Source organism: Copadichromis virginalis, linkage group LG3 (genome assembly GCF_057382275.1).
Source record: "Copadichromis virginalis isolate Kocher_CV1m ecotype Utaka linkage group LG3, C_Virginalis_male_GT1.1, whole genome shotgun sequence".
Taxonomy (NCBI): Eukaryota; Metazoa; Chordata; class Actinopteri; order Cichliformes; family Cichlidae; genus Copadichromis; species Copadichromis virginalis.
In genome coordinates, this window is record NC_140620.1 from 23,146,736 (window position 1) to 23,173,369 (window position 26,634).

Below are 26,634 nucleotides of genomic sequence, written 5' to 3' on the forward strand. Positions count from 1 at the left end.
ATTATTATTTTTAGGCGGAGGAGGACTAATCTGGCTGCTGCAGTGAGTTTCTTCCTCCTGCTGATCCTGGGTGGAGCAGGTGGATACTGACTTAGACAGAGGTCAGTTTCTATCAGAGCACTTTCATCAGATCTTACAGTTTCTGTTTTTCCGTCTCTGCTTCGAAGTTTCTTAAACTTGTGATATTCAGTTGTGTTTTGTTTTAAAGAGAGTGACTCCTGCTCACACACCAGTGTAGAGGCCTTGATGAAGAGAGCCTCAGCATCTGGACACCAACAGCTGGACACAAAGAGTCAGAAGAAGAGATCCTAGAAGCTGCTGAAGAGAAAACCTGAACATTTCCTATTGAGCAGAAGTTTGGATTTCAGCTTGAATCTCAACACCTGTCATTCATTAGAAGCTGGGAAATAAAGGAAGGAAACACAGAGCCTGATCTGATTACAAAGACCTCTGATGTTTGTATTTAAAGGTCAGAAACTCTGCAGCCGACCTGGAGCTACAGGCCGGTTCACCTGAAGACCTCAGAGGCTGAACACACAGAGCTCCAGCTGTGCTGTGTCCTTTCAGTGCAGTAACACAACTGGACACTAGAGGTCACAATTTGATTTAATGAAAAAACACTGTCCTGTTTCACACATGAGTGGGAGCCTCTGCTTCCAGCATACAAACATGTCAAAGAGTGTTTTAAAACTAATCTTATATAATTTACATCATTTTGAATATATTTATTTTCTGTGACTACATGTGTAGCATACATTTGATTTTTAGTCAAATTCATATAACTTAATATTAAATATCAAGTGAAAACGTTTTTGATAAGAAGCAATTTAGGAGTCCCAGGCTTCTACCTTTCTACCTTTAAAAAATATTCAGGCACGTTGTTCATGTACCGTTTAATATTTAAGTGGTTGTAACCTGTTACTTTCATCCAGAAAACACACAGCAAAAATGCCAGTGTTGATTTTTCAGTGTTAGTAGAATTCAACAGAGTTCCGAGTTAGTTCAACACTGAATCGAGTTAAAATAACACATCGGGAGTTGATTCCTGAAAAGTGTTAGAGTGGATTTTAGTCGTTACTGCATTTTAACACTGTCGGTGTTAAATTAGACCACACCTTCATTTCCTGTGGAGGTTCGCATTCCAGAATCTTCGGTCGCCATTTTTTCTTGCTGATGCGGTAAGTTTTATTCGGTTAAATATTAAGTTTTAGATTGATGTTAGAACAAAATATATCAAAATACATCATCTTTAAGTGTCATATTTGAATTTTAACTGTTTTTGTTAAGCTGGGCTACTGCTAGCTAGAACTCTGCAAAGTACCAGTTTCTTTCCTAATATTCATTTAGCATAATCTGGCTATTGGCAGACTGTAATGAATATTACATGTTAATATATTTCACAGTTTTTATTAAATGCCTTTTATTTATTTTCGAATTAAACTGCCAAAGCCTTAGGGTCAGTGGTCTCAAACTCGCGGCCCAGAGGCCACTCGCGGCCCAAAGGCCACTTGCGGCCCACGTCAGGTGAGGTGAAGAAGTATAATGCAATTTGGCCCTTAAAGTGACTTTTTTTTGTCATTAGCCAAAAATGATTTAATATGAAGGCAATAAGGACAGAGTGTTACGGGCCCTCATGGGCAGTGCAGTCCGTGCTGCGGGGAGAACGTGGAACTGCCCCTCCTGTTGTGTGTTTGAGCGCGAGAGAGGGAGAAAGTAAGAGCTGTTACCGATGAGAAATGGAAGAAGAAAGCATGTAAATATAATAATAACCACTGCCGCCAAAATGAGTGCCTGGTTGTAAGAAAGTTGTTAAGACTCGACTGTACACTGTGTTCGCTGACAGTAAAGCTACAAGCCCGACAACCCAGCATATTTGCCAGAGGTGTCATTACCACGGTTCAGAGCCGCGGACCTGGCCGAGGTAACAAGAGAGTACAAACATGTGGAGGGATTGGCTTTGTTAGTTCAGTGAGAGTCAAAAACTAATGTGTACACTTATTTCTGCATTTTTATTTTGTTAAATATGAACAAAATTACAGCAGAAGTGCTGCAAAGTGTCTGACCAGAAAGAGAGGACCATTGTGTTAATTTGGTAGTTCAATTAAAGGCATCGGTTAGTTAAGAGTGAGAGGGGGGGATGCGTTCATATTTGCAGTTTTGTCTTGTTATACAATATTTGAAATTTAAAAACGAACAAACCAAACGCTACATTGTCAGGAATATTTGTGGGTGTTTTCTTTGTGGTTTCTTTCTTTCTTTTTTTCTTTTTTACTTCTTGAACACTGAAGTAGCCCTCCAATAAGATGACAGCTCATTTAAGTTTGAGACCCTGCCTTAGGTGAACTAGGATGTTTAAGGGTAACCTGAGAGTATTTTTACACTATAATGGCCCCTACATCTTGTAAATTGTGGAAATTTCATTATAGTGCGCATTTCTGTAGCCAGTAGGTATTTTTCTTTTTTTTTTCTTTTTTTTAGATTTACATTTTTTTGTGGTAAATTAAGCATTTTCTAGTCTAAAAATGAATAACAGGGTTATATTAGGGTTTGTTAGAGAGTGGGGAGGGTTTTTATGGCTTAAAATATATAAAAAATAAAAAAATAGAAATATGGTTTCTACTAACCCCTGTGATAGTTGAGAGAATACTGTATTGCAGTCATGTTACACAGCTTGTACTACTTAAAAATGGATCAAGGATGTTTTTTCTTAACAAAATTAATTTTAACTCAGTCTAAAGAGACTAGACATGCTAGATGTTTTGCAAAGAAATGGTGTTATATGCTGGACCTTGTTCTACTCTTGGAAGGTGGTGATATGCTGGTTCCCGAGAAGAGATGAAGTAATCAAAGTCAGCTTTTCAAGACAGCCCCAAGACTCTTCGCAACTTGTGTTCAAATGTGAGGCCGTTGTCAGGTGATAAATGCAAGGAAGAGGCACTCAACTGACATGAAACATGTCAAAGACAACATGAAGGTGACATTTCAACATGGGCAAAAAGTGGTTCAAGAACCTGCCACAGCTTCTACTGTCCTGGACCTTTTCCCAAGATTTCTGGATACACCTGGCTTGGTAAGGCAAAAAGTAATTTAATGACTGCTTTGTGGTTCCTTTGTTTGTTTTCTTGTTAATGTGTTGTTTCTGTTGTTACACTTTGTGTTTAAGATTGACCAAGACTACACAATGCTGTTTTTTGGGGAGGAAGTGTCTGGTAAGTTCCTTGCAAAGTGGCCAACATTCTTCAAGCCAAGGATCATCAAAGATTGCAAAAGTCTGTCTCAGAGTACAGAATTGGATGAGCTGCTCATTTCTGCACAGAGTTACTCTGACGAGGCTGGTAAGTGTAAGTTGGAAATGGTAGATTTTGAATACATTTACAGCATTTGCTTAATTCCCACAACACAATATATCACTCATTTCTGTATGGTATGAAAAGAAGCTTACAAACATGTTAAACCTGAAATGACATTTAATGTACCGTAATTGTCGGGCTATAAGCCGCTACTTTTTCCACAAGCTTTGAACCCTGCGGCTTTTAGTCAGGTGCGGCTTTTCTATGGATTGTCCCTGATTTTTGTCATATCGTAAGACGATTTGTTTTGTTTGTTCCGCTGTTGTACGGCACTACGTTGCCTGGTGGAAGGGCATGTGATCAGATACACAGTATCGGGGTTCAAGAGTGGTATGTTGGTCACATGTCCATCCGCCAGGCAACATAGTGCTGTACAAGTAGCACGAAAAACAAACTTCAAAGTAGCGCTACGCGTTCAGCGAGAGGCGTGGATGGTGTGCGGCAATAAACTTGCGAAAAGCAAGTTATGCTCAACTCCACCGGTGGAATCTGACAGCGTGGAAAAGTGTGAAAACATCCATCCATCCACCTGAGCCTAAAAGGTAGTCTGAATCTATTTTTCTGGTGTGCTGTAGGTTATTGTTATGTACTACATTTGTTACTCGTTTATGAAGCACAGCACATGTTTCGTACTTGTAATTACCGCTACTTGTACATATACCTAAAAAGTTGTGCAAATATGTACCCATAACTTGTTTTTCAAAATATTAATAAAAGTGATGTGTCTCCAAACAGCCATCTCTTTCCTGACAATTCGCTTTGTGCATATTCTCTTACATATGATAAGTCAACATTGAAACACCTGCGGCTTTTAGTCAGGTGCGGCTAATGTATGTACAAAACAGGATTTTCCCCTGATTTTAGCTTGTGCGGCTAATATTCAGGTGCGCTTTGTAGTCCGGGAAATACGGTAGTTTGAACACAAAAAAAAGTTACATAATCTTACTATTGTTATGACTCGATATCTACTTCACTTGGTGGCCAGAAGATTTTAAGTCTCTGGAAAACTGCCTTGTTTGAAAAATTATCAGGTGTCTAAAATGTCATCATGGTATTACATAACGTGGAAAAATGGCTGCTGTGGTCCTTTAAATGACAGTAATTGTGATGATCTTAATTTCTATTCTGTAGTTTGGGACTGTGAGGCGGCTGCCATCTTTTGCTGCTTAAGGGAAGGACGTCTTCAAAGATTAGCACATCAGATGCTGCTCACCACCTAATGAAATTCATCATGGTATGCTTTTTAGAATTGTATATTTCTCTTTTGATGAGAACAGATGCTAATTATCAAGGGCTGATATTTTAAGATGGCAAGGTGATCCAACCTGCAGCAGATGTATCTATCGCAGACAGGCTTGGTGTTGCAGGACTGACATGTCATTGTTTCTATTAAAACTAAATGTACACATTGAAACAAAAATAATTGTGCAGCGGAGTGAAACATTTTAATATTGTCATAATTTCAAACAGCAATGCCTCAACATCAGATTATCAATTTTGTTTAATGTGAATCACTTGGTTTCTTTCTCTCCCTCAGGTGGGAGGTAGCACAGAGGCTTTTCAGCCATTCGTCCTGTGTGTTGGAGAAAGAAAGAACATCATCCAAAGTTTCTACCCAAAGTTTCTACAATGTCCTAGATCAAAAGGTCATTCCCTGTGTGACACAGATGGGAGATGCAGGTTTTGACAAGGCAAAACTTTTCAAGGCACATTTTTTTTATTTGCCGTGTCCTTTGATAAGGCATTGGACAACTTCTACACATTCATCCAGACCACCGTGTATGGCATTGATGTTGGCAGCTTTGAAGGACAGTCCTCAGGTCAGGGAAACAAGAGGAAGTCTTCACTGTACGGTTTAAAGATATCCACTATTCAGCACTTTGACTGGAAATGTTCATCTGTTACATTTGCAAGATACACCACACAAGTTGCTCAGTGTTATTTAGACATTTGAAGTTCCAGCATGGTTTGTACCCAGGAAAGTTTTTACGTTTGACCTGTGGAGAGCCTGGATGTTCATTTATCTTTCACACGTACTATGGTTACAAGCGGCACTTATTCCGAGCACATGGAGACTGCGTTCACTCTGAGGTCAGAGCGTTCTCACTCCCGAGGCGTAACATGTCGACGTTTTGTCACGTCCCGCGGCGTTCCTGAGGAACGCGAAAGGAGACCTTCGGCGTTCTTATGGTACGCGGCGGGTTATGGCTGGAATCCAGTGCAATGACGCTCCCGCGTTAATAGACGTTCCAGCCCTGTATTCCAGCCCTAAACCTAACCTTATCCCTAGCCCTGACCATAACCTTATTCCTGACCTTATCCAGGACTTTAATGATGTTAAATAGCATGTTTCTAAGCGATTTGAAGAAAAAGAGCGAACATGTGTAGGTTCAGTCCAGACGGTTCTCATATTCCCTCTTTTTCCGAGGTCGTCATTTAGGAACGTGGTGGGTAGCCGAAAACGTAATATGGTGACGATTTGTCACCTAGCGTAAAATGTTACGCTTTGGGAGTGAGAATGGGTTGCTGAGGTCATCAACAATTTTGAGCCCGTACCTAATGATGGAACCTCTGTTTCACAGCCTGTAAATGTGGCTCATCCCATGACAATAACTACACAGGTTCCAGTTGAAAAAAGGCAAATACTGAACATGTGCAGCTCTGTTATTGCTCAAGTACAATCATCAGGAGTTCCTGAAAGTACTGTGCAGTGTTTAGTTGGTTCATTGGAGGAACTGGTTAATGACATCCATGCACATGCAAAACAATCTGTTGTCGACTGTTTGTCAACTGATACATCAAGAGAAACCTTAGAAAAAGTTGAGGATTGCTTTGATCAGCTTGAAAATCCATTTTCATGTCTTAACACAGAATCTAAAAGGATAAGACATTTTGAGCAAAAATGGAAAATAGTTGAACCCATAGAGCATGTTCTTGGTGTGCGTTTTGATGTACGCAAAGATAGAACAACAGGGACATACAGGCAAGTTCCTGTCAATGATAAATTCATGTACGTTCCTATCATGGGATCCCTTTCATCTATGTTTCGAAACAGTGAACTTTGTAGCAGTTTCCAGAAAACTAAACTAAACATGGAGGGATTGTACAGAGATTTAAATGACGGCTCCTACTTCAAAAATCACAGTTTATTCTCACAACAAGAACATGCTCTCCAGATCCAGCTCTACTATGACGATTTTGAAACTGCTAATCCTTTAGGCTCAAAAAAGGGAGTGCACAAACTTGGTTGTATTTATTTTGTTTTGAGAAATTTGCCACCCGAGTTAAATTCTGTGTTGATGAACATTCATCTTGTAGCCCTTTTTCATTCAGAAGACTTAAAAAAATATGGGTTTGATCCTATCCTAAAGCCACTTGTTGATGATCTAAAGATTTTAGAGACTGAAGGAATGCAAGTGCCCTTTTCAGCCACACCTGTGAGAGGTTCGCTTTTTCAGATTACAGGTGACAACTTGGCTTTACATAGCATTTTTGGTTTTGTTGAATCATTTAGTGCAAACTATTGTTGTAGATTTTGTTTAACTGATAAGACAGAGTTGCAGTCAGTTTTTAGTGAAGATCATGTAGGCTTAACACTGCGTTCCAAAGAACTTCATTACAAACACTGTGGTGCCATTCAACAAAATCCTGCTTTGGCCTCAACATTTGGTGTAAAAAGAAATTGTTTACTCAATTCACTTCGGCTGTTCCATATTTCAGATAACTATGCTGTAGACATAATGCATGATCTACTAGAGGGAGTGGTGCAGTATGAGTTAAAGCTTGTGTTTCAGTACTTGATTAAGACCTCTTTGATATCCTTGAATTCATTGTCACAGAGAATTATAAGCTTTAACTACGGATATGCACAGAGAAGGAACAGGCCAGGTGGGCTAAAACTGGATGACAACAGCACAGATCTTGGGCTTAATGCTGTGCAGTCATGGTGTCTTTTGCGGAATAGCCCATTGATTTTTGGAGATATCGTTTGCAGAAATGATGGACATTGGAACTTGCTACTTTTGTTAGTTCAAATTGTGAACATTGTTTTTTCACCCATTATAACTCATGGCATGACTTGCTATTTGAAACATCTGATTGCCAATCATCACAAGGCTTTCAAATCTCTCTTTCCAGAACTGAATTTGATTCCAAAGCACCACCTAATGATCCATTTCCCATGCTGCATTAGAAAAATTGGGCCACTCATACATATGTGGTGCATGAGATTTGAAGCAAAGCACAAATTCTTCAAAAGATCTGTAAAGAACTTTAAAAATATCACAAAAACACTAGTAAAAAAACATCAGAATCAATTAGCCTTTCATTTTGAAAATTTTTATTTTAAAAGATTACAGTTTGGCCCCATTAATGAAGTCTTGGCCAGCAGCTTAAAAGGCAGTGAAGCACTGAATAAAATCTTTGATGTTTCTTCTATTGTTTCTACAACTTCCTGGGTCAAAAGTTATGGTACAGAATATCAAGTTGGGATGTATGTTTGTTCTGGTGTTGAAAATGAGATGCCTTTGTTCAGTAAGATTGTCAATATAATTGTTAGAGATTTCAATGCTTATCTTCTAACTTGTAAGGTCTCAACAGTATATTTCAATGATCACTTAAATGCATTTGTTATTGAGGATGGATTAGATGTCTTTGCACTGATCTCTGTAGATGATCTGGTGTACTATAGACCTTATGATAGGCAATTTTCAAATGGCACTGATGACAAAATGTACATTGTCCCATACTGTAATTTTGTATGACTTGTTTACTTGTGGTGTATCTGAATACAAAGTATTTTGGAACGTTAATGTCTTGTATTTCTTTGTGATGGGTAGATGTTGGGGGTTAATTGTAGCAGTAGAGATATCAGAGATTAATGGGAGTTTATTGTAATCTGGTGGTATTAATGATTTGACTGACACTAGTGTTAGTATTAGAAAATTAACACTATTCAGAGTTGAATTTTTAAACACCAGGGCTAGTGTAAAGTACTACCAACACTATTCGGTGTTAATTTTTAACACTTAACACCAGTGTAGAATATTTTTGACACTGGTCAGTGTTACTCAGTGTTAATCTTTAACTCTGTGCAGTGTTAAAATAACACTAGCTCATTGTTAAAAATATAACACTTTGAAAAGTGTTAATTTAACACTCAAAAGAGTGGACACATATAGACACTTTTCTAGTGTTAAATTTAACACTCACAGTGTTAATTTCACACTAGCGATTTTGCTGTGCAGAGTCATTAAACATGCCACCAATATAAAGGCAGATGAAAATAATTAAAATAAATAAATTAAAATAAAGTCTGCTGACTCCGGCATTTATGGGAGACACCCATCTCCCATAAATGCCTAAGAAGCCAGGATGAGTTTTTCTTTAATATATTTCTTGCTAAAATCGCATGTACGAACTGCTGTGTCGTGTTCAGTTTACATTGTCAGTGTCCCTCCTTTTTTTCATTAGCGAAGGACAGAGTGACACAACAAATAAAACATGGGTTGTTTTTATCAATGCAGTCATTTTACAATGTGATGCCTGGTATTTCTATATTTTTCTGCTTTAAATTTATACTATATACATTTAACAAGACATGCATTTTGACTAAATTTCATCACACGAGAATATTTTATTTTGTTTCTTTAGAACAAAATAGAAGAGATTCAGAAGAAACTTGCTTGATGAACATCTGTCTAAGAAGCCAGACATTTATTTTACTGATTTTCTTTCTCTCTGTGTGTTCAATGAAACTAAAACACAGAGCAAGACTCACCAATTAACTTAATATGCATACAGGAACAAGGAAAATTTTCAAATGCCACATGAAAATGTTAATTCTATACAAGCCAAGACAATAAAATATGGAGTATGTTGAACTGTAAACCTTTTCTTCGGCTAAGTTTGAAGGCATTTTTGAGACTCAAAATGTGGTTTTAGTGACTGTGTTAGAATTGGGTTTTGGTTAACTTTAAGGTAAGGGGCTAGGGAAAGCATAATGCCAACTAGATGTCCCCAAAAGATATGAATATACATATATACAGGGAGTGCAGAATTATTAGGCAAGTTGTATTTTTGAGGAATAATTTTATTATTGAACAACAACCATGTTCTCAATGAACCCAAAAAACTCATTAATATCAAAGCTGAATGTTTTTGGAAGTAGTTTTTAGTTTGTTTTTAGTTTTAGCTATTTTAGGGGGATATCTGTGTGTGCAGGTGACTATTACTGTGCAGAATTATTAGGCAACTTAACAAAAAACAAATATATACCCATTTCAATTATTTATTTCTACCAGTGAAACCAATATAACATCTCCACATTCACAAATATACATTTCTGACATTCAAAAACAAAACAAAAACAAATCAGCGACCAATATAGCCACCTTTCTTTGCAAGGACACTCAAAAGCCTGCCATCCATGGATTCTGTCAGTGTTTTGATCGGTTCACCATCAACATTGCGTGCAGCAGCAACCACAGCCTCCCAGACACTGTTCAGAGAGGTGTACTGTTTTCCCTCCTTGTAAATCTCACATTTGATGATGGACCACAGGTTCTCAATGGGGTTCAGATCAGGGGCCCGTTCTTCGTACCTCGCTAAGTAAGTTAGCTGGATTAGATTGTTGACGATTTCGCGTGATCCTGGATCGTTCGGTTCCCCGAAGCTCATCCGGGACTTGCTGTCATAGCAACAGAGCCGTAAGCGTAAACCTGCTCGGGAGCAGGTTTACTTTATGTAAACAGGATTAGATCGCGGCCACGCAGGTATGTCCGCTTCATTTATACGAAAGCAACAGCGATATTTTTCCACTGTTTCACCATAAATAAATATTATCAATGTAACTAAAGATAATGCAGCACTTGATCCTTTTATTGATGTCACACAGATACATACAGGTCATTTCCTAAAAAAGGGAAATGAACTATTAACATTCTATTACATGTATGTGATTATTACAGATGTAATTCATATTTCAGAGTAGTAATTGCAAATTACTTCGTGTAATCAAGATGAGAGACCACGGCTATAAAAGCGAAGGTGGATTTGGGAAGCCTGTCGCAGCCATGTCCTGTCCGTATACGCGACCAACCCATTGCGGAAGGTGCAAGATTGATAAGGAGAGTCCTCAGAATTCAGCGTATATTGCGGGATAGACAGGATCCTTTAGCTCAGCGCGACAGTGTGCTCATAGAGAGATATCGATATTCCCGTGAGGGTATTATTTACTTAACCAACTTGTTGACGAGGGGGTGCAGGACCACCACCTGTCTTTTTTTCCTCTGCCCTTTTCTTGGTTGCTGTTATGAACAAACTAACAGAGTATTACAGGCCAGTATTACCTTGCCAAGAGACGCAAAGCAATCTAAGAGATAAATAGTACCATTCTGTAGAATACTCCTGTATTCCACTTTTACTTGTTCCCATGTTCTTGTGGGTCCTGTTGTGGCTCTAATGTGAAAGGGGATATAATATAACATATTATAATATAATATAATGCCATATGATATTGGACAATATAGTGTCATATGATAGATCTACCCTACCGCCTACTGGTGTTGGCCAGAGGGGCCGATGGCGCGATATGGCAGCCTGGCTACAACCGTAGCTGCCTCCACCAGTGTGTGAATGTGGGAGTGAATGAATAGTGGTATCGTAAAGCGCTTTGGGTGCCTTGGAAAGCGCTATATAAATCCAATCCATTATTATTATTATTATTAAATTACCTACGAGTTTGATTTGTCAGCAACTTTCTGCCAGCCCTCTCTCCTTGCTTTTGCAGCCTTTGCAGTGTTTCCTTGCGTTTTAATTAAACTCTGAAACTCCTGTAATCCCTCACTCATGAGTTCTTGCTCTGCTGCCGGAAAATACCGAGCACGCCCCTTCGACATTTTCGCCGACCAATCAGCGGGTTGCCGATCAATGTTTCTACTATCGATGCGTAGCCCCTTTTACGACACCCAGTGATGTCACATTCCTGCGTCCAGCTGTAGTAATCGTCAACAGCAGGTGTGTTCGGGGAACTGGATTAGCGAGCTCACGGTTAGCGCGATGATTTGATCTTGGATGTGTCATTTGATCTTGGATGTAGTAAGCGACGTACGAAGAACGGGCCCCAGGTGAACAAGGAGGCCATGTCATTAGTTTTTCTTCTTTTATAGCCTTTCTTGCCAGCCACGCTGTGGAGTACTTGGACGCGTGTGATGGAGCATTGTCCTGCATGAAAATCATGTTTTTCTTGAAGGATGCAGACTTCTTCCTGTACCACTGCTTGAAGAAGGTGTCTTCCAGAAACTGGCAGTAGGACTGGGAGTTGAGCTTGACTCCATCCTCAACCCGAAAAGGCCCCACAAGCTCATCTTTGATGATACCAGCCCAAACCAGTACTCCACCTCCACCTTGCTGGCGTCTAAGTCGGACTGGAGTTCTCTGCCCTTTACCAATCCAGCCACGGGCCCATCCATCTAGCCCATCAAGACTCACTCTCATTTCATCAGTCCATAAAACCTTAGAAAAACCAGTCTTGAGATATTTCTTGGCCCAGTCTTGACGTTTCAGCTTGTGTGTCTTGTTCAGTGGTGGTCGTCTTTCAGCCTTTCTTACCTTGGCCATGTCTCTGAGTATTGCACACCTTGTGCTTTTGGGCACTCCAGTGATGTTGCAGCTCTGAAATATGGCCAAACTGGTGGCAAGTGGCATCTTGGCAGCTGCGCGCTTGACTTTTCTCAGTTCATGGGCAGTTATTTTGCGCCTTGGTTTTTCCACACGCTTCTTGCGACCCTGTTGACTATTTTGAATGAAACGCTTGATTGTTCGATGATCACGCTTCAGGAGCTTTGCAATTTTGAGACTGCTTCATCCCTCTGCAAGATATTTTCGTTTTTTTAGTTTAGTTATCCAAAACAACGATTGTGTCGTCAGGATCTGCTTTTAAATTAAACATAGACATCTCTGATTACGATGCATGTAAAGGTGGTGGGTGGTGGGTAGGGGCCAACAGCATCCGCTCCCTTACACCTGACACATGGAAGCGCTGTGTGGTTCTAGAGGGAATGGAATGATGGATAAATAAAACAGGAAACCCAGACTGACTACAACCCAAGAGCTTGACACGGACAAAAAAGTAAACAGACTTCATATGGAGACACACAAACATGCATAGACTAAATACAAGAAATTGAAAAAGGAGGAAGGGAACACAGAATAAAAGAAAATCAATTAAACACAAATAAGTGTCATGGTCTGGGTGTGTGGCTGTAAAATTCCATTGAAGGTCTGGACCTCCCTGGTATCCACCCATGGGCAGGGCCTACAGCCTCCCTCACCTGAAGCTGATTGAGGCAATCAGGTTGGAGATTTAAGCTTCAGACTTTTTTGGAAGAAATCTCAGGAGAAAGATCTGTCGTTTAAAAAAAAGATTTCATTTGCTTTGGCAGTTGAAATTATAAGTTTACACAGTGCTGGTGACCTCTGTGTGAATCGGCAGGATACTTCATAAAAAGGACAACGCTCAAGTGCGCTGCGCAACATAGTGAGACAAAAGCATAGATTATAGCAACTATCCTCCTACTGCACGGATGTGGCAGTCTTGGTGTCTGCTGCGAAGCATCCTCATATTTCCATGACCTCGTCTGGTGTCTTCGTCTTTCTCTGTAAGAGACAGAAAAGGAGTACACCTCTCTGCCTAGCCTTGATAATCGAATACTATTATCCATTTTTCTTCTAGTGATTCAAAGTTGGTTTAGAATATCATGTTTGGGACTCTCTGACCCAGAGACTTATTCTAACCATTATCCATGTGTGTAAGCGTCTTTGCAATCGAGAGTCTGTGGCAAGATCTGAAAGCTGCTGTTCACAAACGCTGTCCATCTAATCTGACTGAGCTGGAGCTGTTTTGCAAAGAAGAATGGGCAAGAATTTCAGTCTCTAGACGTGCAAAGCTGGTAGAGACAGACCCTAAAAGACTGGCAGCTGCAATTGCAGCAAAAGGTGGTTCTATAAAGTATTGACTCAGGGGGCTGAATAATTACGCACACCCCACTTTGCAGTTATTTATTTGTAAAAAGTGTTTGGAATCATGTATGATTTCCGTTCCACTTCTCACGTGTGCACCACTTTTGAATTGGTCTTTCACGTGGAATTCCAATAAAATTGATTCATGTTTGTGGCTGTAATATGACACAATGTGGAAAAATTCAAGGGGGCCAAATACTTTTGCAAGCCACTGTACATGTAGAAAATATAGAAAACAAAGCACCGAACGTGAAGAGCAGAAAACCACTGCATCAAAGCACATCGCCATCTTTGATTTAATGACAGTTACAATTACATGATGTTGAACATGAGTTAGTTGTTGTAGCTCCAACTTTCGCATAGTGAAGTAGACCCATCAGCAGCAGCAGAGCCACCATCATCTTGATGAACACAGTCTGCAAGATGAGGTAAACATTATGGTAGGGCTGTGGTGAATCTGAAAAACACAAAAATAACCAAAGTAAGTACAAAAATGTAGTTTTTAAAAGATGATTAGATTATTAATGGAAATATCCAAACCTACCTGGCCCTATGCAAAAAAGAAATTGGCCCACTTTTTTTTGCAAAATTCTTTAAGCAGCATCTTTTTTTTTTCTTTTTTTTTTGCCACACTGGAGGGGTTTCAAGCATAAATGGCTTGTTTAACATTATGTCAAGCATTTCAAACAGATTTAGGTCCAGAGTTTGACTAGACCACTACAAAATCTTTATTTTGATGTCAATGACTTTGTTGCTTTGAGTGTCCTACTTTTTTCCCCCTTGTCTATTATTGCTTGTTGAGATCTTTTAGCGTATTTCACTTCATCAGATGAGTTCTATTTAAGTGAGTCACCAGGTCTAACTGCAATGAGGGATGGGTGCGTCATGTAAACGCAAATCCTGTTTAAATTTAATGAATCATTTGTTGTAAAGTTTTGTTTGTACAACACTGTGTTTTATCTTTTACTAGACCATATTTCAGTTAGAGACAAGCTTGTTAGGCTCACCCAGAAGGTGATGCGTCTGTTTGGGAAAAAAATGTAATGCAACAGTTTTAGATTAGTGGTTGATGGGTTGACTAGGTCAGGAGTTGGAGAATCTCCAGAGAGCTGGCTGAAAGTCACAGGTGAGACACTGAGATGTTTTAAATGAAGGTGATCTGGATGACAGCTGATGCTTTTCAAAGCTGGTAAATCTCTTTGTATTAGCATTTTTGAATGCTAAAACTAAATTGCAGATTACACCCATAATTTTGACAATAAAGGGCTATTCTATTCTATTCTATTCTATTTTTTTTTGGCAAGATTCTTCTCCATGTTGTTATGCAAGAGCTAAAATGATGGTTTACCATTCTTTTTTCATGTAAGCCTTTCTGTTTTTTCAGACCATCATTTAGTCACTCAAACTACAAAGTATACAGTCAATCCACACAGTCACAAAGAGGCATGCCATTCCTCCTCTGCTGCTACACCTTGGATCATTGTCACCATTTTAGTCAGTGCTCTGTTGGTGGTAGTGGGACTGTATCACTTTGGAAAAGATTGCTGGAAAAGAGGTAATGAAAATTATTATTAATGTTATTATTATCAGATGGAAAATGAGTCTATCAGGCAGATGCATTATCAGATTTTCTCATCCAACGTTTTTTAATACAATTGAATGTCATAAACTACTGGGCTTGAACTAAGAAATCCTCTATACCTGTTTAATGGGTTTTAAAACAACAACAACAACAAAATAAAACTTTTTTGAAATGTATTTCTTTAAACTTCATAGAGGCCGGCAAGGTGGATGCAGGTTGAGTAACATATGTTGTTATAAGAAAGACAGGAGATATTTTACTGAACAGTAGAACAAAATTACTTCTTTGAATAAAAGGGTTGCTTTTTTTTTTCTCAGGTGGTGTTGTCTGTAGCTTTGGTAGAGTTGTATGTCATATTTATAAATGTATAGATGTGAGTGATAATTTGAGCCTTCAAAACATACGCCTCAAATGAAAACCACATAGAATATAATTTTATAGCTACTGTATCTCAGACAGCTCAGAATAGTAAAATGCTGCATGAAGTACAATTTCAGACATGCGTTCAGTTTCAAAATTAACTTTATATTAAACCCAATTACTTTCTTTTTTGATCAATAATATTCAGTGACTAGCATTCATTGTCTTTTTTTTGCCTATGGTAATTACTTATTTCACATCTGCCAGGATATTTCACAGAGACCAAAATATTGCACATAAAAAGGGTAGAGCTGAGTGTAAAAGTGTAAAGTCTAATATTTTAGTTTAGTACAAAAATAGCAAAAAGCAAGAAGTTGAAGAGCAGCTGATATTTTTGCAGTCAAAGTAGAAGTGACTTGCAAACAGCAGAAATTCAATTAGAAATGTCAGTTTTTGTTAGCTCAGTAGCAACACCTTACATAATGGGCCCATGAATGGCTTCAATTTTCTTTCTAATCTTGAATGTCATTTTTTTCTAAAATTTAAAATCAAATCTAATAAATGCATTAAATAACAGACAGGGATCATGATCACTAATATTGCTGTGGTTATCATTCCCCTCACTCCCACTGTCCCTCTCCATCACAAGCTGAAGATGCATCACTCTCTAGACCAATTTCCAATAGCTTAGGACTCTTTGACACTCAGACTGGATTGTATTGTAAAATTGGATTGTAAAATTTAGAAGTTATCTATGCCTTTATTTCCCTCCCTCTAAAATAAAGTTAAGAGAGATCCTTCAGCCCTATCCACTGTGTCGCTAAAAGTGGTTGAAATTGTATGTGGTTTTGTTTAATGACAAAGTCTGCTGACTGACTGCTTATTTGAAAAAAAAATACTGATGAATTGATAATGTAAAAATGAAAAATATGTGTCAGTTACAGATTCTTACTGACATCAACGTGAACTTTTAAAGTAGAAAAAGTGAAGAGAAAATAGATAATTTTGGTTTTGTGAAAATTTATCTACTATTTTCCTTTTATGCTTTATAAGTTAATTGCACAGTTAAAGATTGGTAGTTTAGCAGTTTGGTAATTTATCAGTAAACTAAATTCCCCACCTTTTCCTTGTCTCAGATTCATTCCAAACACACTGCAGTTGTTTGGAAATGAATTTGTGCCTGTATGACTATTCATTTATTTAGTTTATTTTTTTTATGCTTGTTTTATTTATGGACACGTTGTACAGAATTTTAGAGTAAAAATGGTGATATTTACGCTACTTTTTCTTCTATCAAATGCACAAACATGTGTATTTAATAACAAATGTTTTCATCACTGCTATTGTATCAAAAACTGGAGCTGATGACTTTGTTTTAATCTCTACATTAACTAAAGATTATGGAATAAATATTAATGATAGTCTTCACACAAAGTTCACAACAATAATGATTATTATGATTAAAACATTTCATACTCACATAGGTCAAAGGTCAAAGTGTGGAAAGTCTCTTAAAACCCCAATGGAATGAATTTATGAACAGCACACAGCAACACTACATATGAGCGGGCGGAGGGAGGTTTGGGGTCTTCACTCACCCCAGTTCTGTTAGCCGTCAGGGCTGGGGGGCTGGGAGGAGGTGCTGGCCGTCAAACTGGGGTCTGGGATGCGGGGCCTCCCTGCTACTGCAGATAAGGAGGTGGTCTGCTTGCCTCCACCCCAGAGAGAAGGGTTACATCTCCTGGGTCTAGGTGCGGCTTGCCCCTCTGAGGGCGGGGTTACCTGGACCTGGGATATAGAGCATGTTTGGGGAGTGCGACTGTCTGTGCAGTGTCTATTTGTGTCGGTCTACATGTTGGGTGAGTGCCGAGTATTTGGTTGTGCATATGGGGTGGGAATGCACGTTTGTGTCCACGTGCGCCTGTTTGTCTGTGTCTATATGTCAGGTAGACTCAACCTCTCTGGGTACATCTCAGGCCCTCCAAAGTACGGAGGCCTATCTCCCCTCACCACACTCCCTGCCGGTGGCTGATGCCCTCAGACGTTGGTGTGTTGGTGGTCCTTGTCATCTGGGGCTGGGCGCTCATGTATGTACCGGCTCACTCCCAGTGGCCGATTGGCGGGGCCGGGCACCTGTGGCCCGGCTGGGCTCCTTCCAGGGGTTGGGATGCCCTCAGACCTCTGGCCTCTGGGCCTGAAGCTCGGTCCTCTCTGGCACAGCTGGCTGCCGGCAGAGCCCGCGGGCACGCCACTGCAACCCCCTCTGGCCTCTGCTTCGTAGCTGCTGGGTGACCTCTCGTTTGGGGCTCTACTCAGCTCCTCCCAGGAGGGTGGCACGGTTCCCCCCCCTTTGGTGGTCCTCCTCGGGTCCTTGTACTCTGGGGCCTCTGGATATCTAGGGCCTGGATCTCCTCCATACCTGCTTCATACCCTGGTGGACGGGGCTATGGCTCCCCACACTCCCTAGAAGATCGTTACATGGAGAAACCTTTGGAATACAAGCACGCTGATCCACACAGGTATGCACACAGGTGAGCACACGGGTATTCACAGACGCGGACTACAGCTTTCTTGGCTGCTGCCTCAAAGCACATTGTGCGCTGTCTATCTTGCGTGCTGCACAATATCGTTTATTATTTAGTATCTACTGCTAGCTAGTTTATTGTGATGGTGCTGTTGTTTTTTATTATGTTGCTCTTTGCTGTTTGCTTTCTCTTCTGGGTTTTTTCTCCATAAAGGTGATCCAGGTGTTTTGTTTGTTTTTTTTTTTTGTTTTTTTTTCTCTCTTCCCCCCCTTCTCACCGTCTCTTCTCCCCTTTGGTTTTCTTTCTCTCCCTCTCTTTCTTTCATTCTTTCTCCCTGTCCTATCCCACAGTCATGTCTGTCCCGTTTGTAGCAACTGAAAATAAAATAAATTCATAATTATAATAAAGGTCAATCAAATGGACCAATATGGCAAGGCCATGATGATCCACTTGGTAAAATAAATCCGCTTGGTGTCTTTCTTGGCCTTAAGACAACAATTCTGATGGCTATAGATCCAAACGGGACAAAAAAGAAAAGAAAAGAAAAAAAAAGATTAGTGGTTGACCACAGTGAGTGTGTGCGTTACAAGCTGTAATGATTCTTTTCTTGTAAACAGCATTCATACACATAGAAGACAACAGACAGGTCAAGTCAGGTGCTTTTATTAGCATTCAGCCTCATATTTACTTATAACCATGTGGGTCTGGCAGCCAGCTGTGTCTAACTAAGTAGACAAAAGTTATCACAATTTATAAATGTAGAAACCAAAAATCTCTCACTGAGATGTGATTATGTCTTCAATAAGATCACTCTGCAACCTGCAAGATAGAATGGAATAGAAAAAAACTTAACTAAAACAAACAAAAAACATAGAAACAATTTTTGTATTCTGTACATTGTAAGCCAATTTTAATGTCAACGAGTAGTTGCCAAACATGTATTATCACTTTTGATGTAAAGTATATTTTTCTTGTACTGTAACAAGGTTTCTTTTCTACATACGTATTATTTCATGGCAGCATCATTTAACACAAGTTTGGGAATGAGTATATAAGCTATATACAGTGATGTGAAAAGTGTTTGCACTCTTCCAGATTTTTGAGTTGGTTTTTTTTTTTTGTATTTTTGTTACACCTGAATGTCTCAGATCAAAGAAATTTAAATATTAGAGCTAGATAACACAAGTAAACACAAAATGCTGTTCCTAAATACAGGTGTTCATTTTAAGGATGAAAACAATCCAAACCTACATGGTATTGTGCCTTTTTTTTTCTTAAATTTTATTTTTGCTTTTAAATTAAACATAACATGCTTATACAAAATCAACCAAGAACAATTACTGTTTTTAACATTTATGAACTTATAAGCATGAAAGGAAAAAAAAAAGAAAGGAAAAAGGAAGAAAAAGAAGAGGAAGAAAAAAAAAAGAAAAAAGAAAAAACAAATAAAATAATTCACGCGTAGTGTGAGGCATGAATTATGATCAGTTATTTTTTTAAGAATTCTAGAAATGGTTGCCAAATCATACAAAAACTCGCCAGTTTCCCCTCTCTATCAAATCTTATCTGCTCCACCCTGGCCACAGACACCATCTCATTAAGCCACCTGTTAAAACACGGGGCCGAAGAAGACCGCCACTGTAAAAGAATACGTTTCTTTGCAGCCAGCATACCCATTGTAATTATCTGTTTTTGTGAAAAGGAAAAAGATTCGACTGATGCAAATGATCCAAGTATAGCCAATGCCACGTGGTACTTTTTTCCTAAATTGGTTTGAAAACCACATAAAAATCTGGCTCCAAAAAGCATTCAAAACAGGGCAATGCCAAAATAAATGTGCAAGGGAACCTTCACCGACTTTACATCTGTCACATAAGGGGGATACAGAATTATAGATCCGGTTAAGTTTAAGTTTAGAAAAGTGTAGTCTATGAATGACTTTAAACTGGATTAGTTTATATCTGGCATTTATTGTATTGTGCCTTTTTAAGGTCATGCAACAGCAACTCAGTTTAGGTCAGTATTGAGGTCAGGACTTTGACTGGGCCACTCCAAAATCTTCATTTGGACTTGCTAGTGTGTTTTGGACCGGCTGTAAAACGCAAGTCTGCTTTGCTGGAGGTCACAAACAGATGACCAGACATTCTCCTTCAGGATGTTTTGGTAGAGGTCCTGAGACAGGAAAACAGCCCAGACCATCACACTACTACCACCATATTTTACAGTTGCTATGATGTTTCTTTTCTGAAATGCTGTAGGTTTTATTACAGATGTCATGTGACTGAACCCTTCCAAAAAAATTAACTTTTGTTTTGTCAGTCCACGAATATTTTCCTAAAAGTCTTGAAGATGTTTTTGGCAAATGTCAGACATGCCTGTATGTTCTTTTTGTTCAGAAGTGGTTTTCTCCTTGAATTCTTCCATCATTTTTGCCCAGTCTCTTTCTTATTGTTGAATCATGAACTCCGACATTAAGTGAAACACGAGGCCTGTGGTTCTTTAATGTTGTTCTTTGAGTTCTTTTGTGACTTCCTGGATGATTCGTTGATGTGCTCTTGAAGTAATTTTGGTAGACCAGTAACTCCTGGGAAGATTCACCACTGTTCCAGGTTTTTTCCATTTGTGTACAATGGCTCTCTCCGTGGATCATTAGCGTGCCAAAGCATTAGAAATGGCTTTGTTACCTTTCCAGACTGATAGATTTCAGTGACATTGTTTCTCAGGTGTTTCTTTAGATGATGATGATATTGTTTTTTTGACATATTTTAAGCAGATTCACTTTGTCAGACAGGTTCTGTTTAAGTGATTTCTTCATTCAACAGGTCTGCCAGTAATCGGGCCTGAGTACTGTTAGTGAAACTGAGCTTTCCAAGCTTTCCGAACAATGTGATTAATCACAGTTAATTCCTGATTTAACAAAAAGGGCAATCATTTTTTCACACAGGACCAGGTAGGTTTGTATAACTTTTCTCCGTCAATCAATGTAATCGTTAATTAAAAACCGCATTTTGCATTTACTTGAGTTATTTTTGTTATTAAAATGTGTTTGATAATCTGAAACATGTTATTATGAAAATGCAAAACACTAGGAAATCAGGATGGGGCCAACACTTATTCACACCACTGTATATCTATATTATAACACTGGAGTTAGCATTGGAGTGTCTACACTATGAAACCCATTTATTCATCTTCATCACATATTATCTGAATGCAACACGTAAGGCATAATTGCCCCCAGTCTTACCGTCTGGATTGGAGAATAAAAGGGATCCTCTGCTATTGGCTGGTTTATACCTGGTGAGAGGATTTTTGTGGTGGATTCTGATTCTGCTTTGATAATAGATGGAAATAAATTAGTTGGTAACCCATATTTCTATATAATAAAACACTTGTTAGGTGATGTTTCTGCTGTTGCTTAATCTAAGCATCACTATTAAATGGCTTTTAATCACAATGAGTCTCACCTTGTGGCTGAGTGTCACCCTGGGCTAAACTGTAGTAAAAGCTTCTAGAAGACAGTTCACCTTCATCTAATAGAATGAAACCGAAAGAAACAGTGGGAGTGAAAAGATAGGTAACCATAATAACATTATGGCTTTTAATCACAATGAGTCTTACTTTGTGGCTGAGTTTCACCCTGGGCTAAGCTGTAAATAGCTCTATTGGACCGTGCATCTGATGGAGAGAAACAGTGAGAGTGAAAGAATAGAGGACCAAAGTAATATCAGTGACAATGACCAAGGATTGCTAACCTCTATATTCAGTGGTTTTAATTTAAGTTTTTAGGGAAATCTTGAATATGTTGTTCTATAATAAAATGACATTAGTTTGAAGCCCATTTTTTATGTAATAACACACTTATTTACCTTAGATTGTTTCAAATACTAGGTGATATTTCCTTTTTTTCTTAATCTTAGTGTCACTATTAAATGACTTTTAATCACACTGAGTCTTACCTTGTGGTTGAGTGTCCCCCTGGACTAAGCTGTAAATAGGTCTATTGGACCGTGCATCTGATGGAGAGAAACAGTGAGAGTGAAAGGATAGATGACCAAAGTAATATCAGTGACAATGACCAAGGATTGCTAACCTCTATATTCAGTGGTTTAAATTTAAGAAAAATGTTGAATATATTCTATAATAAAATTAAATTAGTTTGAAGCCAATTTCTTATTTACCTTATTTGCACTAATAATATTAACACTTATTTACCTTCGATTGTTTCAAATACTACGTGATATTTCTGCTTTCTTAATCTTAGTGTCAACAACAAATGACTTTTAATAACACTGAATCGTACCTTGTGGTTGAGTGTCACTCGGGACAAAGCTGTAGTAAATGGATGTAGACGACAGTGCATCTTCTTTCATCAGAGAGAAACAGTAAGAGTGAGAGGATGAATAACCACAGTAATATCAATAACAATAATCTGTGTTTGCTTTTTAATATATTCATAGATTTTCATTTGAATTTAGTAAAATTTCACATTCACAGTTAGATAAGAATGCAGCTTTTTGGTTAGTTAGAAATAAAATAACTAACCAACAAATATATGTTTATATATATTTCATCAGATTCATCAATCATTAATCTATGTTATAAAAGCTAAATCCTAAAGTTAAATTAGCAAAATAGTTATATATGTTGAGTGACTGCTCTATCCGCCAGTAGCTGGGGAATTATATGTACATGTTTATCATAGCGAGAGCAGTCGCTCTAGTAGCCATCATGGAAGGACAAGCCCTGCATGGTATGTACCACTGGCAGATGGAACAAGTGGTTGACATCCAAAAATCCAACGAGTGGCTGTACAAAGCTGGACTGAAAGACAGAGGCACTAATCATAGCAGCACAGGAAAAAGTTCTGATCACAAGATCCATAGAGGCTGGGGTCTACCACGCCAGACAAGTTTGTTTCCAGATACAGACAGACAAACTGTTGATGGCTAACCAACATGACATAGTAGTGGTAGACATAGGTTAAAATTTCTAGAGTACATGCCAAACAAGCCTGTCAAGTATGACCTTGAGATTTTCTGGGTTTGGGATTCACACATCCCCAATGCAATATCTAGAATGTTTTCACAGGGATACAAATAAGGAAAGAAGTTCAGAAGAATTTGAGGGAAATCACTGTCCAGCATTTGTGCGCTGATAAAAGCCACAACTCAGCCACATGAAAACAGCAGACAGGACAGGTCTAAAGACAACAAGATTTCAGTTCCAAATAACAAAGATAATTTGTTAAAGTCAGCAGTCCATGTGGGAAATACAATGTATATATGTGCAGTGATTAAAGCCAAAACTCAAAGCTCCAAACAGTGAGGGGACAAAGCAAGAAAAGATAACACAGACAGGAATTGTGTAGACAGTTACACACACGCTCTCTCTCTCTCGCACATACACACAGACACACACACAAATGGACGTTGACATCATTCTATTGCTGTTGTGTCACTTTATGACATAAATTTGACTGTGTACCACGCTATATACCACAGGTCTTCAGGCTGGCAGTAGTTTAACCGTTACTTAAAAAGCCATCTCTAGACCCAGTGGTCATAATTAATTATTGCCCAATCTCTAACCTTCCTTTTATTCTCTGGATACCATTATTTTGGCCTCCAGTAACACTGTGAGGAATCTTGGAGTCATTTTTCAACAGGATATTCTTCAATGCACATATTAAACTAACACTCTACTTTTCAGATCAGGCTTAAAACTTTCCTTTTTGCTAAAACATATATTAAGGGCTGGATCAGGTGACCCTGAATCCTCCCTTAGTTATGCTGCACAATAATGTTTAATATTTAGTATTTACTGTCATATTCCCATATATCATTGTGATGTTGCTTATTCTATTACTCTTGTTCTCTTCTGCTTGTTTTCTTTTTTCTTTCTCAACAGGTGATCTAGGTGATCGATAGATGCATTTTTTTTTTTTTCCTGCCCATTCTGTTGTTTTTTTTTTTTTGCCCTTCTCCCCCGTCCCTCTTCTCAGCTGTTTCTCTTTCCCTCTTTCTTTCTCCCCTTCTTTCCTCCAGTCAAGTCTGTCCCGTATTCAGCAAGTGAAAATAAAATAAACAATAAAAGATGAATCAAATGGACCATTACGGCAAGGCTGGGATGGTCAATTTGGTAAAGTAAATCCGTTGGGCATCTTTCTTTGCCTTTAGACAATAATTCTGATGGCAAAAGAGCCAAACGGGACAGGCAAAAAAAAAAAGTTATGCTGCAAAAGGTGTAGACTGCTGGGGGATTCCCATGATGCACTGAGACCTCTCTGCATTTAATGATACTTGTTATTAACCTCTGTCTCTTTTCCACAGCATGTCTTTGTCCTGTTTTCCTTCTCTCACCCCAACCGGTCGCAGCAGATGGCCCCGCCCCTCCCTGAGCCTGGTTCTGCCGGAGGTTTCTTCCTGTTAAAAGGGAGTTTTTCCTTCCAACTGTCGCCAAAGTGCTTGCTCATAGGGGGTCATATGATTGTTGGGTTTTTCTCTCTATGTATTATTGTAGGATCTACCTTACAGTATAAAGCACCTTCAGGTGACTATTGTTGTGATTTGGTGCTGTATAAATAACATTGAAAATTGAATTAAAATTAATTATGTTATATGTGTTCATGTTTTCACCTTTCATTGAGTTTTTAACTCCTATACTTTTTAAGTGCTCAATTAAAAGCTGTGTTAAATATTTATGTTGAAATGAAATGCATATCAGAAGTTGTACTTCTTGCCACATGTAACCTTTCTGAGCTGTATGAGGAAACTCAAATCTCTCACTGTAGATACAGTTCATATCTGAAAGAGACTTGGAGTCTATGTGGTTTTCATTTGAGGCGTAAGTTCACTAAGCTCAAATTAACACTACCATCTGCACATTTATAAATAACACATACCCACTGACAAAACGTTCAGACAGTGCACTTTTTTTCTGCTTACGACTTCATAGAAAAAGTATTGTGCTACTGCAGTTGAAAACTCATAAACATACCTTTCTTCCTGTTTTTTCTTACGGCAGCACATGTTGCTCTACCTGTGTTCACTCTACTGGCCTCTATGGACACGGAAACACAAAACATAAAAATCATTAAAATGCTGATAAACTACGTTTTAGAGTAATGATGTTAGTGTAATGCACAACAGGCATGTTGATTTCAAAACAATGCATAATCTAATTAGGCAATACATCTCTTGGGCTGAGAATAATCTCCTAAATGCTATCATCATAATTATTTCAAATTCTGACATAAAATAATTTCTCAAATATAAGGTACAGAAAGTATTTATTATAATTATTAAATTTGTTCCACTGAACAATAAAAATGAACAGAAAATATTAACACAGTATCTCTGTTCTGACCTGTTTGAGCTTCAGTTGTGCCTTAACCATCTACGTTTAGAAAAATGAACAAAATATTTTTCAAACATTATATGTGACATGCAATTATCACTTTTAATTTGTCCATGTCAGAACACCTAAGGTGCCTCGATTCCAGATTAATGTTGCAAAGAAAACATATATGTTTAGTATGTACAGCAAAGCAAAAGCATTGAATCCAAAGTTTTGCATGAAAAGAAAATATTTTCAGTATTTTCATTACCTCTGTCACACTAACCTTTGCTAAAGTGATACAGTCCCATGGTCACAATCAAGAGAAAAAGAAATAAAATCATAGCAGTGATCCAAGGTGTGGCAGCAGGGGAAGTGTGGCTCGTCTCTATGTGACTGTCTGGATTAGTAGTTGAATTCACAATTTGAGAGTCCAAATGACAGTTTGAAAAGAGAGAAGAGTTCAGTTAAGACAACAAAAACCCCAAATGTTCATTTTCAGATGTTCAGTGTTTATTCAGACTGACACATTTTAAATAGTGTGTCAGGCTCAACAGTTTTGCTTCATTTTCATATATCTTTGTGTTTCACCTGTGACTTTCAGCCAGCTCTCTGGTGATTCTCCAACTCCTGAGATGTTACACTTGTAAAGTCCCTCGTTTGATTTTGAAACTCTGTGGATGGTCATGTTTCCTGTGGAGGTTCTATGGATAAGACGTCCATCTTTGTAGAAATCAGCTGTAAAGTTGGAGGAAGCAGTTTTGTTTCTGCAGCTCAGAGTCACAGTTTCTTCCATTAACACAGAAACAGCAGGACTCTCCAGGATAACAGAACCATCTGAAACAACAAACATTTGATATTTATTTAATGTAAATTTAAATAGAAAGCAATATTAAATTATAACCAATATTAAGTAATTAAAATTTATCAAAAGTTGTTGTTCTTTCTTTATTTTTCTTCAAACGTACTAGTGACACAAATGTTGATACTGTTGCTTCTTATTCCTCCTTCAGTCTCATACCAGTACTCTCCACTGTCGTCTGTATAAAGATTTCTCATTTTGCAGGATGATCCTGTTGGTGTCCTCATGTTAGTTTTGTTACATGCATTTATTTTCCTTTTAAATTTATGCAGAACTTCACAATAATCGACTCCTTCACAGTGAAATGTTGTGGATTCATATTCAAAGAACTGCAGTCTGTTTGGAACAATATGAAGAGAAACTGCATCTGAAACAAAGAATAAAGAAAGATTCAGTTTAGATTCTTATTACTTAAACTGATGTACTAGACTTTAATAATGACAGAGTAAAAATATATATATTTTTAATGTGTATCATAAGTCATATGATGATTAATCATCACAGGACGCGTTTTGCTAAAATCACAAAAGAACAAGAAACAACAACTTTTCTTCTGAATTGCTCTCTCCTCCAAAATGTTTAACAATTTTAATATAG

The 26,634-nt window shown here is 38.3% G+C and overlaps 1 protein-coding gene across 1 annotated transcript; it reads right to left on the reverse strand.

The window, feature by feature from the left end:
- Nucleotides 1–18,498: 18,498 nt before the first annotated feature.
- Nucleotides 18,499–26,328, reverse strand: LOC146713494 (uncharacterized). The gene is made up of 10 exons (XM_085448411.1): nucleotides 26,144–26,328; nucleotides 25,767–26,012; nucleotides 25,462–25,575; nucleotides 24,837–24,899; nucleotides 22,141–22,203; nucleotides 21,797–21,853; nucleotides 21,459–21,515; nucleotides 21,305–21,370; nucleotides 21,085–21,167; nucleotides 18,499–18,656 (listed from the first exon to the last, which is right to left on the reverse strand). Exons 1-10 carry the CDS (start codon nucleotides 26,262–26,264, stop codon nucleotides 18,645–18,647), a joined length of 882 nt encoding a protein of 293 aa, XP_085304537.1. The 5' UTR covers nucleotides 26,265–26,328; the 3' UTR covers nucleotides 18,499–18,644.
- Between the last annotated feature and the right edge of the window lie 306 nt (nucleotides 26,329–26,634).

What these genes read in the sequence shown, in the direction of transcription:
- LOC146713494 (XM_085448411.1), bottom strand. Translation starts at nt 26,264, where the DNA reads ATGAGGACACCAACAGGATCATCCTGCAAAATGAGAAATCTTTATACA. An exon ending in GGGGGACACTCAACCACAAG is followed by an intron (nt 21,516 to 21,796) that starts GTAAGACTCAGT and finishes TCTCTCCATCAG; the next exon opens with ATGCACGGTCCAATAGAGCT. An exon ending in GGGTGACACTCAGCCACAAG is followed by an intron (nt 21,168 to 21,304) that starts GTGAGACTCATT and finishes TTATCAAAGCAG; the next exon opens with AATCAGAATCCACCACAAAA.